Here is a 16341-nt window from a genome sequence, read left to right on the forward strand (position 1 = left end):
ATGAGGAGGCAGTGAGGGGTCGTGAGGTGAACCTCACCACAACAGCAGCAATGAAACCACCAGAGGTGAAAACTGAAACAAGGTCTTTAGTTCGGTCTGTTCTGTTTCGCTGTCTATTTTATAAGCTAACACTGGAGGGCGCCATTGTAGCATCATGATTCCTAACCAGGAAAGTCACTGTAGCAGAAATACATCTTCACTGCAGCACCCACACCACAGAGGGCCTCAGATGCTGTAGTTCACTTTGCTAGTTTCCAATGAAAAGATTATAATTGTGTTTAACAGTGGATCAGACTGGATGTCTGTGGAAGTGATTTTGGTTTGTTCTGATTTCAACGTGCCCAAAAACTGCAGTCAGCCAAGCAAACCAAAATGACTTCATATCTCTGAGATATTTAGAGATCTTGTGTCAGGTCAGTGGTGCATGGACCGCACATGGTTCTCACACACACACACACACACACACACACACACACACACACACACACACACACACACACACACACACACACTAATCTCCAGCTTGGCCTCGATTGCATCAAGTTGCACCTGTTGTCTTGTTTCTACATTCTTTGTTGAATTCAGAAACCCAAGACTTGAGACGAAGAAAAGTGTTAAATAATGGAATTTAAAAAAAGATGATTATTAAAAAAGAAGTATAGTAAAACTATATAAATAAATGCGGTGATGATATTTCTGTTTACTTTAGAAGTTATTATACACTGTATGCTGTGATTCTGATCTGGGAAACATTAAAGACATTCATAGCCAGTCTGATGATTTTGTCTCTTTATTGATATAGTGAACAAAAATAAATACATGATTAACAAGAAAAAAATAAAATGTTTTTAATTCTCTTAAAATGTAAATATGTGGAATCAGATACTTTACAGAAAAAAATCAATTCTGAAAAATAATTCACATTTACTTCACTTGATTAAAACTAACTTTCATGTATAAATGTAAACAATACCACATCTAGAATATTTTTTGTAAATATATGCCATTAAATACTAATTGAAATAAAAACAAACTTCAATTTGGAGTTAAGATAACATTGTACTCAGATAAAGGAAAAAACATTGTCATGTATAACCTACACGTTGACATGTAGACTGCATGATCTTTTAATACATTGAAAATGTAAATATCTTGCATCAGATCTTTAAATGTATATTTACATATAATAAACAAATAGATTCTAACTTTGAAGTCAGATACTTTACAAAGAGATTCTAAATTCAAAGTAAAAAATAATTACACATCAAACACAAGTTGATGAAAACAGTCTTTCTGCCATGTAAAAATGTGAACAACACCACAGACTGAATGATTCAAAAATCTAAATATGTGGAATTTGATTCCTCGCAGAAACAAAAATATTTGGAGTAGAAGAGACAACATGAACCTAAATATGTAGATATTTGGAACCAGACACTTAACTGAAATAAAAACAAACACTTAAAAAGTTGAGTAATAAAACAAAACATATTCTACTCAATTAGATAAGAAGACAACTTCTACCTATGCATGTCGACATTCACACTGAATGATGGTTTAAAAGATTGGAATTGAAAATGTTTTGCATCATATTCTTCACAGAAAGTAAAAAAACAATTGGAAGATTCAATGATTCTGACTATAATTGTACATCAAACTTAATCTGATAAAAATGTCCTATTATGAATATACCACATAGAGACTAAATGTAACATTTAAAACTGGAGACGTCACAGAAACAAAAAAAACCTTACAATAAAAGAGATGACATTTGATTCAGTGTACATCTTTTCACTGACAATATAATGACAATCATCTTCCACAAAAACATTTAAATCAAAGTCTCATCATCTAACATGTGCCCCTAACATGTACATTGACTCAATATAGCTATATGTCAACAAGTATTTAAAATGTTCCACATCCAAATAATTTTTATTAAACATGTTAAATGTGATCTGAGCACTGCAGTGATTTTCTCATATTCTCCTATTTTAAGCCATTGTGATGAAATATATCTGTGTTCTTACAATATTACAAGGTTACAAGGTTTTTATTTGTCATTATACGACAGGGTTGCACAACAAAATTTAGATTTTAGTCTCAATTCGCTACACAGGAAAGAAAACAAAATAAAACAACTCTGTTATATATGGAGGGTGGAGGATGAATTAAGGAGTCTAGCAGCCAGAGGAAAGAAGCTGTTCTGAAGTCTGGTGGTCAGCTGATACTTCTGTATCTCTCTCCAGACGGCAGCAGGGTGAACAGCTTGTGGCTGGGTGGGTTTCGTCTTTTAATGTCGTTTTTGCTCTCCACAGACTCCTCTTCTCACTAATATCACTGATGCTCAGTAGTTATGTGCCAATGATGTTCTGGGTGGTTTTAATCACCCGCTGTAGAGCCCTCCTGTGAGAGGATAATGAATATACAGGAGGATGTGCTCCTCTGTAACCACAAAGCATGGAGTCTCTCACTTGATGTTAAAGGAGACTTTGATGCTTTCCTCTGCTTGCTCATGTCTGATCGTTTTCCATGTTTCAGGAATGTCAGCAGGATTTGCATCGAATTCTTCAGCAAACTCCTGGTTGAACTTTGCCAGAACATATTTCCAGTAGTCTGATGCCTGAAGGCTTGAATCTGGAACAATGCTCCAGTCTGGGTAAATATCTGTGTACTGCTTGTAGGGGTGCCATTCACCTTTTGTATCAGTGCATTGAAAACGCTGGTTACTGATCACAGAGGAAGAGCATACATCAGTGACAAGTTTTTTTGTCTTATCCGACCTGTATCTACCCAGAGCCTGTGGCCGATGTAGTGAAGTATGGTGCAGAGTGTGGACTTTTCCTCCTGCCTCACAAGGCGCTTTGCAGAATGGACACTGTTTACCACATCCAATTAGTTCGGTGAAAAGCTTGTTCTGAGGATTCACATTTAATTTCTTTAGTTTCATGTGGATGTTAGTTTTTTTGAACTTCTCTTGAAGGACTTGTGCCATGTCCTTCACACACTCAGTCAGCCAGTGAGCAAACTGTTCCTGGTCGGCATTGTTCAGGATCATGAAAGCACCAAGAGCATCTTGGGAAATGACCAGTTTATCACCAAGTTCCTGACAGACATTTTTAACGAATGACTCCAAGTTTCCACTCTTTTCTGTTTTAGCTTTTTTGACGGCATCATTTATGCTCCTGATACTTGACTGAACATGTTGATCCTCAAACTCAAACATCTTAGACCCATTTGAGAAGCGTTCCTCTATTTGGTCGAGTATCCAGTTCTTTACATACTCTTCATAAGAGCAAATGTAGCTCTGATAGTTTTCAAAGTCATCCTTTGATAGCAAATCCAGTAAAACTGAACCCTGGAAGAACATTCGTGTGCTGAACGTCTTGTTTGTCTTCATTTCACCAATGATATCAGGACCCAAGGAACGGTAGACAAAGTCTTCGACTGCAGGCCTCAAGCAGAGATTCATGAATTCTTCTGCCTTCTTTTGGCACTGGTCTCGTTCATGGAACACATCTTTAAAATCAGTGCGGAACTTTTCCTTGTTTTGGTTCAGACATCTGTAGGGATCATTCACAAGTATGAAATCTTCGTGCAGTTTCTGAAACCGTCTGGCTGCAACTCCACAGATGTGCTGTTTCAGAGAAACTTCAAACTGGATCTCTATCTTAACATCCTGATTGTTTTGCAGCCTCTCATCAATCATGTGTAGGATCTCCTGGATGTAAGTGTCATGGTAGTTGTTTTTTCTTTCCATTTTTTCAGTCACAAACTGTGTGCAAATTGCAATGATACAGTCAGCTAGCTTTTGTAAAGTCTTTATATGATCTTCAATGTTCAACCACTTGCACAATGTGTGTTTAGCCTGTTTGTAAGATCCTTCCGCTGTATATTTGAAAGGCACCCGTCCACAATCTTCCAGACTTTTTTGACTTAACAATTCACATGCATGACTCCCTTTGTGTGATACATTGTATCTCAGGCAGCAGGACACATTTGTGATGACATTTGTGGTCTTTTGTTTATAACTGGACAGTTCATTTACTGTTTTTTTCCACATCTTATCAAATTCTGTGTCTAGCTCTTTGTCTGACATCTTGACTTTTTTTTCTCGACATTTGTCAATCAATGCACGCACTCTCTCTTCTAATTGTTTGGTGTGGTTCTCCTTGATTCTATCAAGTTCTGTCATCCCCTGTCTGATGTCAGCTGCTGCTGTGAGCTGATTAAACACAGAGCTCTCCATTTCTCGTCGAAGACTCTTTGCACTGTTTGCAAACTCCTCTCTGTATCCTTCAACTAGATAGACATGACCCTCTGTTTGCTTGAAGTATTGTGCCAGATTTTCAAGAAGCGTTGTCTCCCATTTAGACAGCTCTGTGCAAGCTTCACTTTTTTTTTGTGTAAGAAATTCTGACATGTCAGATGTCTCAGATTTCAAAGCAACTGTACCAAAGTTGTTAATCTTTGTTTCTGCATTCGTAACCCATGTGTACATTTCTTTTTTGAATTCCCATTCCCATTTGTTGAATTCTGTGCACAGCCTCATGTATGCATCAGCCACCAGGCTGTTTCTGAAGCTGAAGATGAAGTTTTCATGCTTCACTGCATTCCAAAGACTTTTCATCCACTCTGTAAACTCCAAGATATTATTAGCAGATTCACAACTTCCCAACATTTGGATTATGTTCTTCTTGAGCTCATACACAGTTTCACTGTACCCTGCATTGACTGGTGCCATTGGTGGGTTTCCATTCCAGAGTCCAGGAATGTAGCAGTTCCCAGTGTCTGGACTGTACTCCATCACATCAGTGAAGCTCTTGTTCTCTTCTTTCTTTTCCATTTTGGCTGCTGCCTGGGTCATCTCGTTTAACTGTTGCAAGAGCAGTTTTCTGTCTCGTAAGTTCTTGTCATGGGCTGAAACGTCTGACACATTCTGGTGAACAAACTGACATTTGGGCTTTTTGCCCACCTCTTTCATCCTGAGGAAAGCATGCACAACTATTTGTAGGATGTCTTTCATTTCTGTTGAATTCTCCATTGCAATATTGATGATGGTGATATCACTCAGCCCCACAACAAGTGTTGCGAGCTCATTGTCGTGCTCATGGCTATTGTCCAGCTGTGCAAGCTCTGGTGACTTTAAGCCCTCGGTGTCAATGATCACCATGAAGTCACAGTTGAGTACTTTCTTGACATCTTCATTGATTCTGATGAGCAACATAAAGGCACCTCGAGTGCATCGACCACTGCTGACTGCAAACTGCACTCCAAACATGGTGTTGAGGAGAGTGGACTTCCCTGTGCTCTGAACTCCAAGAACTGTGACTACCAGTATCTTGCTCTTAGGAGACATCAAGTCATTGAGCTGAGAAAGAACGTCACTAACCCATCTGAGAGGTATGTTGGATGCCTCTCCATCTACAAGCTCAAGGGGAAATCCATCAACTAACAATTGTGCACATAGTTTGGGCAGATGCTGTAATTGTTGACGTGATGGGTCTGTTTCTGGAAGGGAAAGTGAAGCTTCATAGATCTGACCCATTTCACGGAAGAAGTGTTCAGTCCCCAATGAGCTGTTGGAAAGTTGTCTGTCAATTTCTTTGATTTCTTCTTTGTTTTCTGAATTTTTGCATTTTTCTTTGTACTGCTCCCTGAGATCAGACAATTTCTTTCGAGACACGTTATCGAGGTTCATTCGCATCCATTTCAGGAAATAGCACCTCTCTGTCCCTGGGCTTGATATTGCACTGATGAAACATGTCATTGCATTTGACATGTCGGAACTGTTTTGTTTTTCCCGAAGTTTTGTTTTCTGTATCTGAAGATCACTTTTGTAGTCTTCTATTTTTTCAGACCCGACATTTTTAAGCCGAAATTCTTCCTTCTCTAAGCGAGTCAGTTCCTTCCATATTTGGCCTTGCAAGGGCAGCTGAGCTTCTTTGTATTCAAGGATATCTTGAATCTCAGCAGTGATGGCATCTGCATTTTGCTTGGCAGTCTGGCACTCTGAAGAGTCTTCATCAACCCAGATCTCCAGTTTATGGGCAATGTCAGTCATCTGCTCAATTCCCATCTTCACCTTTGAGTTCTCAACTACATTACTGACTGTTTTCCGCAATGTTTTGACAAAATCTGCATCATTCATTTGTTTAGTCTTCAAAAGGATGTTGCTGTTAGACAAGTCCAACTTGGTTGCTACCTTTTTTAGAGCATCTATACTGGAGCGCTTGCTTTGATGGTTCCCAACCAAGAAGATCTGTGCCTTGGGGTGTTGGTTGGTCAGCAGCTCGCAGTCAAAGTCCAAAGTGTCAAAGAACACAAAAACTGCTGCAGATGTCTCACACAAAAATGCAAATTGTGTTTCAAATGAAGCAATGTCCCCACGAAGGTTAGCTACAGCTACTGGCTCACTGAAGACATCCATGTTTTTGTTCCCACAAGGAAGGTACCAAGTGATTTCAACCAGTCCATTGGATATTCTCCTTGGACTGTCGCCACACTCCATATCATGATGAACAAAGGTATCATGGTACTGCTGAGAATTGCTCAGAAGCTTATTGAGGATCTCTGACTTGGACAAGGAGCACTCACCCAGTCTCACAAAAGATATCATTGGAAGTTCAGAGAGAACAATTCTGTCTTCAACAAAGCCTTTGGCTTCTGAGAGGGACTGAGGTCTGTACTTTTTAACAATGTCTCTCATGGCCCAAAGCATGAGTGTGCACTGCTTTGTGTCACAATTAGGAAGCAGCAGAGGCACAGAAAACTGACACATAGACATTTTGAGTGCCATTTCCTGCCGTACAAAACCATCAGAACACAGAAAGAGGGCAGTGATTATGTCAAGGGGGTTTAGCATGTCACCTGAATTCAGATTGTCAAGCAGATCATCAAAATTTAACTCCGTCTTTCCTGATGCAGCATCAATGTTTGTCTCACATGCAGTACATTTCACATTCCTAGCTGTCACATTAACCATCATCAGTTTCTTTAGAAAATACCATGGAAGATCTGAATTACACTTGGCAGGTTCATCAGTGATGGTCTTCTCGTCAATCTGAAGTATTGTGCTCAGGGATAGCTTCTCAGGGTAGAGCTGCTCCAAACCCAGATCCTCCAGTAAGCTCTCTAGATGCGTCTCTGAAGACAGGAAAACAATGATTATTAAGCCAATTATCGGTTATTTCAATATTCTGAAGTACGGACCAAAGTTGTAACATTTAAATTTGTTTTGCTGTAACACAGTTGTAATATGGTACAGCTAACTAAAACTAAGGCCTATGATGATGTTGGTCAGGCAATCAGTCCAATTATTGGGTCTAGATAAAGAATACTTAAACAAAACTAGAAAGTGAAACCTTATGTTTTGGCAACCCTCTGACATTTTCTCTCGTGTTGCAATTAGCCTAAAATTTAGATTTTTGAACAAGAGATATCAAAATCTAATGGACAGTCTGCCATGGAATTGTCAGCTCAAGGACATGAAAGAGATGTAAGAAGACATTGTTTTTTAATTTAATTTTAATCAATTAATAAATCAAAAGGTGAACTATCTATCAAACTATCAAAAGGAAGTTTAGGTTTTAACATGCATCGATAGGCATTCGTGTACCAGTACTAGTTTTGGCAAAAACTGAATAAATAAATATTTTGAACTGAATCTTTCACAAGTTTGATTCGTACTGTGTCTACATTGGTATGTGTTGCCTCCAGGAAATAGCCACAGCCTTGCACTTTAAAGTTCCACCTCCTTGGCTTTTATATTTTGCTAAACTAACTGCCAGCAATCAAAATGGGAGCATTGCAGCCTTTAAACCATGTTACAAACTCACTCAAGTACTGCATGGCTAAGATTAGCTTCCGTTGAGCAGTATGGGTGGTGACAAACTGACATTAATTTCCCCCTCTCTGCTTGCCGTAGCTGTATGCGCTCGCCGCTGAGACTGTTTTGTACTGCAAACCCCAATACTCGTCTCAACTTGACTCGTCTCAGGCCAGAAGCTATTCTGTTTCTTCCCTCTTTCCATTTTTACCTTCCTAAAGACTCTTCTGTAACCCTCAATATCTGTGAGTTAGTACGGTTTAAGGAAATGATGAACAAACAAAAAGGACTTGTCAGCTTGCAGACTGCATTAAGCATCTAAAACAATAAACCGATGTGATTTGGCTTTAATACCAATAACCACTACAATGTTTCTGCTGTCAATATACAGGTCATGTTGCCAGTGTGACAAAGACAGAATCTCCCTTCAGATCCGGCCTCCTGCACAGAAGTAGGCTACCCTACAGCCAGCTGCGGCCAATGTGCTGACTTGCTTTACCATAAGGGAGAGGGCCTTTTGGCCTTCTTAATTCCCCAAATACATGTCAGAGGTTAATGGAGCACATGTTTGGGCCCCAGCATTTTCCAGACTTTGCCCCTGTTTCTTGATGAAGTAAGTGTCCCCTATTTGTCTTTGGAGCAGCACATCAAACATTTGACCCCAGGACTATTTGTGTTTATTTGTGTTACTCAGGCGGCATGTGCAGGAATGAATGAACAGCTTACCTCCATATAGATACAACAATGTTTTTTTCTGCCTTTTCTCGCTATCATCAACAATGGCCGAAATAACCACTTTTACTTTTGCTTTGTGCACGTTGTGGAAGTCCCACAAGGGTTTGAAAACCAAACGCCGTCGTGTCTGAGTTCATAACATCACCAAGCTATATTTACTGTATCTAGCAGATTTCACAGTGATTTAATTGCAATAAACGGATCAAAAAGATTCCCAAATACATCATGATGAAAATTTGTAAGTCTGTTTTAATGCTTTTTCAGGTCTGTCTCCAAGACAACAAGCAATCAACTTTTAAGATGATTGTTTTCTGAACGGCAGGCCGGCACAAATTTGCCTCCGTTTGCGTCTTTGCATTGACTTTTTTTATGTAATCAAAAATTCACTGAGTGTTTGGTGTCATCACACCACTAGAGTGTCTGGATGCAGTCTTGAGTGGATTGGGACAGGAGGGATTGAAGCCAAAATGGAAAAGTGCAACTTCTTCCAGACAGAGATATTAGTACTAAAGAATATTGTCTCAAAACACAGGGTTTCCATGAGGGCTGTCACAAAATCTCACTATGCTATTATCATGGCTGCACGCTAATGTGTATGTTTGTGTGCTATGAGTGAATCTACCTGGGTGCATACATGATAGAAATGTCATTGATTTGGGCTTTCTCCCAACTTTTATCTTTCTTTCTGTGTTTGTGTGAGTGTGATATCATAAAGTTTTTGCATTGGCTTTGAGTGGGCTTTCCCATCTTCATTGACATATTTTAATACATGGACTAAAACTGCACAGTAATCGTATTTTTTAAGGTGTTTTATGTTTTCTATAGTGTTACAAATTTTGATCTCTACAATAAATAGTTATGAGATAGAGATGCTTGCATCTAATTCATTCCTCTTTTATTTGATTCTTCTTTTGGAAACCTCTACAGAGTTCTGGTAAAAATGTGTACATTGCCCCTAAGTCTGTAAAAATATTTTGAAAATTCATTACAATAAGAATTCTATTGTACTTACTTGTGTGGGCAGACGTCACAGCTGGCTTGCTGATTCTTCCATTCCTAAATTGTGTAGAAACCTCAAGAGTGTAACACACGCCGGGCTTCAGGTTGTTGAGAGTGAGTTTGTTTGTGTCTGTTGACTCAATGTCTCCTTCATGGCTACAAGTCACAGTGTAATTCTCCACTTCACCAGCAGGGGTGTCCCAGCACAGAGACACTGACTCACTGCTGACCTGATAGACTGTGATCTGCACAGGAGGGTTGGTCTCTGCAGGAACAATATAATGGTTTCACTGGAAATCCAAGCTGTCAACGTTTGTCTGTAATTTAAAGTACGTCCAAGTGCAAGAGGTGATGTAAAAGACAAAGTCACATATAATCACACCATGCACTTATTTTGTAGGAATACAATTTACAACCTCTTTAGTCTGAAACTCACCTGTGTGTGTGTGTGTGTGTGTGTGTGTGTGTGTGTGTGTGTGTGTGTGTGTGTGTACACACACACACAGAGAATACCTCAGTGTAAGAAGTACATGTGTTTATTTTTTTTTGTGAGCCCAAAAACCATGCAGACAAACCTCCATGTTTATTATTAATACATTATTATTATCTTTTTGATTTATTATTCTGATTTACCTGTGAAGACAGTTTGCATGTATTTGCTTGTTGCTTTAAGAACTGACACTTCTCCTGGTGGAGGAACATCTGTCATAAGAGAAGAGAGGTACAGCTCAGTATCATTGCAGTATGTATTTAGTCATTGGATCAGTTGTTGACAGTCACACATTATGCATAAAGTATAATTCATCTACTATTGTTTACGTTGTATAATGAACAATGTCAGATTAGGGGTAAATTAATTTGCCTACTTGTGCTCATGCAAATGTATTCTGATGTGAGTTTGTTCTTTGATAGCTGATGCTGCTTTAACATGTTTAACGCTTTGTCTCTGTTATTGTTGCATTGAATGAAAACGTGTAATGTAATTCTGCACACCAAAACCTCATCTTATAAATTGTGTCAAGGAAGTCGAGAGCCGCAAACGGAGACGGCTCACCTTAAAAAAAGAAGTGCATTTTCAAACTCCAGTGAGCAATTTAAGGCGAGCTAAAATTAATAAATAAACAAATAGCCTAAATAATGAACATCATTTATAACTGTTATAAAGTCATATTTCTGCCACTTTCCTACAACTGATACCGAATGAATTTGCCAATGTGTGCAATCACTGGAGTTATCTGTATATAATGATTCATTAAATAATTAGTTTGATGTTAAGACGTGTGATGAGTCTGACTGTAGAAAGAGTTGATTTCTCTTTCAACAAGTAGACGGCAATAATAATGATGAGCACTACTAAATAATCTTAATAACAAATGAGTCTGAAATTAAGTTTTAAGAAGGAGCTGATTGTTTGGCCTGAAATCTATATCACCATAAAACCAACGAGCAGCAGGTTAAGGTAGAAAACATCTGTAATTTCTTAAAAGTAAAGCAAATTGGAAAGTGACATTTGGTTTTTATATTTTATTGCTAATATTAATATGTATAGTAATACAGACCTGTGTTGTGAGCAGATTACACATGTGCACCCTGTAGAAGACTGTTGTATTGAAAACTCTATTTATATACAGAATACTAAGCATTTAAGAAGTGTTGTTTCTGGTCTTTTTTACAGGGTGACTAGTAGTACTGTGGTGGTACTCTATGATTTACATATGATTCATTTTTGTTTTATAAATTCCAGAGCATTATCCAGTAAAATGATTGTATTTATTTGTTTTATGCAGAATAAGGTAAATAAATAAATGTTAAATAAATATAAAGGATTTTACATGGGATAGTTTAGTGGCCTTATTGTCATAACAGTCAGCAATAAAGTCAAAGTTCAAGGTAAAACAACTTTCTACAGTCAGACTCATCACACTTATCAACACTACAGCCTGTAACATTCACCCAAATAGGTCAAGAAGCCTTAATTAAATACATTTAAAAAATAATTTAATGAATCATTGTATACAGGTAATTCCAGGGTTTGTGCCCATTGGTGTATTTATTCACGATCAGTTCAGTGAAAGTGGCAGGAATATGACTTTATAACAGTTATAAATTACTGTATGTTCATTATTTAGGCAATTTGTTTATTTATTTAATTTAGCTCTGCTTAAATTGCTTTTACTTTGAAGGCAAGCTGTCTCTGTTTCCAGCTCTCAACTTGCTTTATTCAATTTTCATTATTAAAGTTGGATAATGGAACAAGCTGACGTTTTGGTGAGATTGATGAGATTAGTCAATACTCCTAATTTGACATTATTATGCAATGTGAACAACGGCAGATAAATGACACTTCATGCACGGACCACAGACCCACACTTACAGTCAGACTGTGATGTAGGTGAAGTGTTCTCTCCTTCCCCACAGTATGGCTCATGGAAGGAATCCGGCTCATCATAGAGCTTCTTGGTAATGGATACAAATGTGTTGATTAAAGTGTAATGAATCTATTCACAATAGCTAGAAGGACAACACATATTTGGCTTGTAATTGTATTGTTAATTCAGTTTAGAGTTGTGCAAACCAGCCGTTTACCTCCTCATCTGAGTTATCCATCGTGGGTACACTCTCAGCCATCCCACACTTGGTCCAGATTATTCAAACAGCTTCTCACTGAAAGTAATAGAAAATAACTCTGTAACTCAGTCACCGCCAAAACTATTGATGTTAAACAAAAATCACTCAGCTAAGTGTGCTTTGCAACCTGTCAGACTACAATATAGACTAAAACAAAAATACTGTAATCAATTCACAGTATTAGCGATGAGGACAGATTGAACATGCTGAGTCATGTTTGTGTTTTAGGCTTTGAAAAGTTTACATTTGAACACTATTTAAAAAGACAGAAAAACACCCAATTACAAATAAATTGTTGCCTACCTTTGTAGATTATCCATAGTACAAACTGTATCCGTTCTTTAATTGAGGAGTTTTTATCTACTGTAGCAATATAGGTTAAGTATCAGTCCTGAGGATAACGCTCTGCACATCCCTGCAATGCCGTAGTCTGTCACTGGCATCTCCTTTTATTCAGCCTTGTGAAGTTACTTTCTGTTTTGTTTCTGGGAAATAGATTATCTGGTTTCCAGTAAAGTGAAACTTATTGTCTGGTTCCTCCCTCTGCCGAAGGGGGAGCTGTTCTCCATGTGGCCCTCTGGAAGAGTGAGTGAGTGAGTGAGTGAGTGAGTGAGTGAGTGAGTGAGTGAGTGAGTGAGTGAGTGTGTGTTTATATATGTGTGTGTTTATATATATGTGTGTGTGTGTGTTTATATATATGTATGTGTATATGTATAAATATATATATGTGTGTGTGTATATGTATATATATATATAAGTGTGTGTGTGTGTGTGTGTGTGTGTGTGTGTGTGTGTGTGTGTGTGTGTGTGTGTGTATATGTATATATATCAAAATCAAATCTTGCATTGATAAAAGTAGGCCTAATAACAAATGATAAATTAGGCGTAAATTAGAAACTAGCGATGGCATGTGCAGTGATGCCTGTAAAATATTTAACATTATTTATGTTTATATTTATAACAGTGACCCCATTCACCTTGGCAAAGAAGGCTCATTTAACAAAATAGAAGGTGGAGGACCTCCACAGGTCTGTGACCAGATGTGTGGTCAAGGGACTGCATTCGTTTTCCACTGTGGAATCTCCATGGTTCAGGTAAAAAACAATATTTGTATTGTATTGTATCCATTAAGACAATTCGTCAAAAAGACTAATAAATATCCTCAAATTTATTTTATACAGAGAGATGACCACTGCCCTCAATCCTCTACCGACCCCCATCCAGGGATGATCTGTCCAATACACTAGTTCATCCCTGTGTGTACAGGCCTCATCACACCATCTGAGAGGGTTTCTCCTGTGCAGGACATGCAATTAGTCAGGAGAGGTGTCGTATTTTGCCAGAGAAGGCAAATATGCTCATATTTCTGCAAAAGAATTGGTGAAGTTTATTTATATTTATTTAAGTATATTGTAAACTGTTGTTTACAGTTAATATATTGTTCATAGTTAAGTTAAAAAGTTTGAAGCTGTAGTTTGAAGCCAAGTGTTTTGTATTTATTTACATTTATAGTATACTTCAAACAGTTAATATATTGTTCAATTTGAAGAAAACAAATTGCCTTGGCAATAAAAAAGCCTTTCTTTAATGTTGTCAATCGTCGTTTTGTGTGTTTGTTTTTTTAAAGTATCAGTTCAGGCACCGTTTAGGTACCGGTATCGTTTTAAAAGTGTTGTTTTAGCACCGGTATCGGAAAAAACCCAAAAGATACCCATCCCTAGATGCCATCAGGTCCTGCAGCCCTGCCTTGGTGGAGTCTCTCCCGCTGTCTCCTAACCTCCAGCTTCCTCCTGTAGGTGTCCTTGCACTCCCTTGCACCCAATCCCTTTCACACAAACCTGACAAAAGCCAAGATGAATTTTGGACTGAAATTTAGTTAATCTGAAAATCAATGTAAATTAGTTGCAGCTGATAAAACCTGCCCTGATATTTTGTATAGTGTCCCAAAGCGCTCTGTCTGTGTTGGTCTGTTCTGAAAGGACGGGTTGGAGAGCCTCTCCAGGTTCAGTTCAAATGCAGTTTTCAACCTACAGTAACTTCAGAAGTGTGGCTTCATCATAAACCTGCTGTGAATTCCACTCCTTACATTACCCTCCTGATTGGAGTAAGTGACTCCAGGTGTGCTCAGGTCTACACAGGTGGAGACTGATTACAGTTCAGTTTGTGACAGTTCTCAGGAGACTGAGCTGACATTCACATGTCTCCGGTCCTGCTTCCCTCATGTGTTACTGGCAATGTGAGTCTCTTTCTGGGCATTACTGTCAGCATATGTGATTACATAACTACATTGTCTACGTATAGTTTGACATACTGTGTTGTCCTTAGATATATGCTGTTGTTTCTTTAATTATACTGCAGAAAACCAGGAGTAGAATGGAGGTAATAAACGGTCAACTGTACTGAATGCATTCCAATGTCAAGAACTCTTTTTATTTGTTATTTGAGGCTCTTTAGTGTATAACTATAACTACATCAGCACAGACACTAGAGAAAATCTACACCAACACCAGATGTCATTAAATATGTGATTTTGATTATATATCATTAAACAATGTAAGGCCACATCTCAATGTCCACAGACTGACTGTAGTTTACATGTTCATTGATGATTTAAATAGATTTTACTTACTTGTGTAGACAGACTTGGTATTGACATGACAGGCTGTCATCTTCACAGTGGGGCTTGGCCCAGTGGAAATAACAATAATAATATCCTTTGTATCCTTTCTGCTGAACAGTAGACTGTATAAAACTGACCTTTACCACACGTGCTGTGTTGACAGTCAGCCTTGCTGTTGGACCACTGCATTGATGGAGGGTCGTCTTCTCCTGCACGGTAAAGATCACCGGATGAATCTTCATCACCGACTCCCTTGATGAATGAGAAAATGGACATTTTCAGGTGTGATGAATCAACTCGTATTCCCATACACATTAGTTAATAAGATAGTATTTCCATTTTATTTCTTCTTGTTGTAGATATACAAACAGGCTGTTTACCTCCATTGTGGGAACAGTGTCAGTCACCCCACACTTGGTTTGGGATTCTCGTTCCAGTTAAAGATGAAAAGAGGGCTCGGATCTCCCAAACGGGGTAAAAGCCACAACTCTCCCTCACTGCGATTCTCTGCTATGGATTTTAAACATGGATCATGGGTAATGCTGGAACACGTGGTAGCCTGCGTCCAGTATGGGAGAAGTTAGTCACTGGTGCTGTCTTTGCTTGTGCTCTAGCTATAGCCTGTTTGTTTTCTATTTTATTACTGCCTAACGGGGTGGCGGGGGAGGGACAGAAGGGAGAGAAATATACCCGGCTGCTCCTGTCAGAGATTTTGTAAGCCCTCTGAAAGGGAAATGTGCACAATGTAAAACACAAAACGACTGATTTGGGCGTTCTGCAGGTGGATACATGCAGTGGAACCGATGACGGACAGTAGGGCAAGGAAAGGTGCACGCTGTGGAAAAGAGACTTTGAGAGGAGATTGGAAAAAGACTCACAGCCTTAAATGTAGAAATCAGAATCAAAAGAGAGGATGAACTGATCACTAGCAAATGCGGACATTCAAAGGCATCTTTCTACCCACAATGTTTGCCAGCAGGATCCCTTCCTTATCTGTCCTACGGAGGATCAGACATGACCGATCAGACCCATATGAACCCTTTTGTACTCACTCCTGTGGATGAGGAGGCAGTGAGGGGTCGTGAGGTGAACCTCACCACAACACAGCAGCAATGAAACCACCAGAGGTGAAAACTGAAACAAGGTCTTTAGTTCGGTCTGTTCTGTTTCCCTGTCTATTTTATAAGCTAACACTGGAGGGCGCCATTGTGGCTGCTTTACGCAGACTGCCCACTCTGAGGAAACTGGATGTGTGAAGAAAAATACCAAACTGGGTGGCAGAACAGAGAGAGACACAACATCTGGAAGAGGATCAAAACTGTACATTTCTAAGTGTATGAATCAAACAGACAAAATATTTGTAAATATTAAGTTTCTTGTTTCTTTTTCTTTTTCTTTTTTGAGTGAATGAATGAAATGCCTATTTTGTGACAACAAAAGACAACAGGTGCAGTTTGCAACAACAACAAAAATGGCCGCTAGCTTGAGGTTTCAAATGTATTGGTGAGTAAAGAAATGCTTTCCACTGATC

The 16341-nt window shown here is 38.7% G+C and overlaps 1 protein-coding gene across 2 annotated transcripts; it reads right to left on the reverse strand.

The window, feature by feature from the left end:
- Positions 1 to 1095: 1095 nt before the first annotated feature.
- Positions 1096 to 15016, reverse strand: LOC137872288 (interferon-induced very large GTPase 1-like). Of its 2 annotated transcripts, none has more exons than XM_068710464.1 (6): positions 14948 to 15016; positions 12149 to 12226; positions 11937 to 12018; positions 10196 to 10264; positions 9576 to 9827; positions 1096 to 7146 (listed from the first exon to the last, which is right to left on the reverse strand). In XM_068710464.1, exons 2-6 carry the CDS (start codon positions 12188 to 12190, stop codon positions 2471 to 2473), a joined length of 5121 nt encoding a protein of 1706 aa, XP_068566565.1. In that variant the 5' UTR covers positions 12191 to 12226; positions 14948 to 15016; the 3' UTR covers positions 1096 to 2470. The 2 variants fall into 2 exon arrangements, with proteins under 2 accessions (XP_068566565.1, XP_068566564.1); XM_068710463.1 differs by lacking the exon at positions 14948 to 15016 and adding an exon at positions 12494 to 12689.
- Between the last annotated feature and the right edge of the window lie 1325 nt (positions 15017 to 16341).

The sequence above is a fragment of the Cebidichthys violaceus genome, unplaced genomic scaffold (genome assembly GCF_023349555.1).
Source record: "Cebidichthys violaceus isolate CVI_PGR_0920_01 unplaced genomic scaffold, fCebVio1.0.p SCAF_156, whole genome shotgun sequence".
Classification (NCBI taxonomy): domain Eukaryota; kingdom Metazoa; phylum Chordata; class Actinopteri; order Perciformes; family Stichaeidae; genus Cebidichthys; species Cebidichthys violaceus.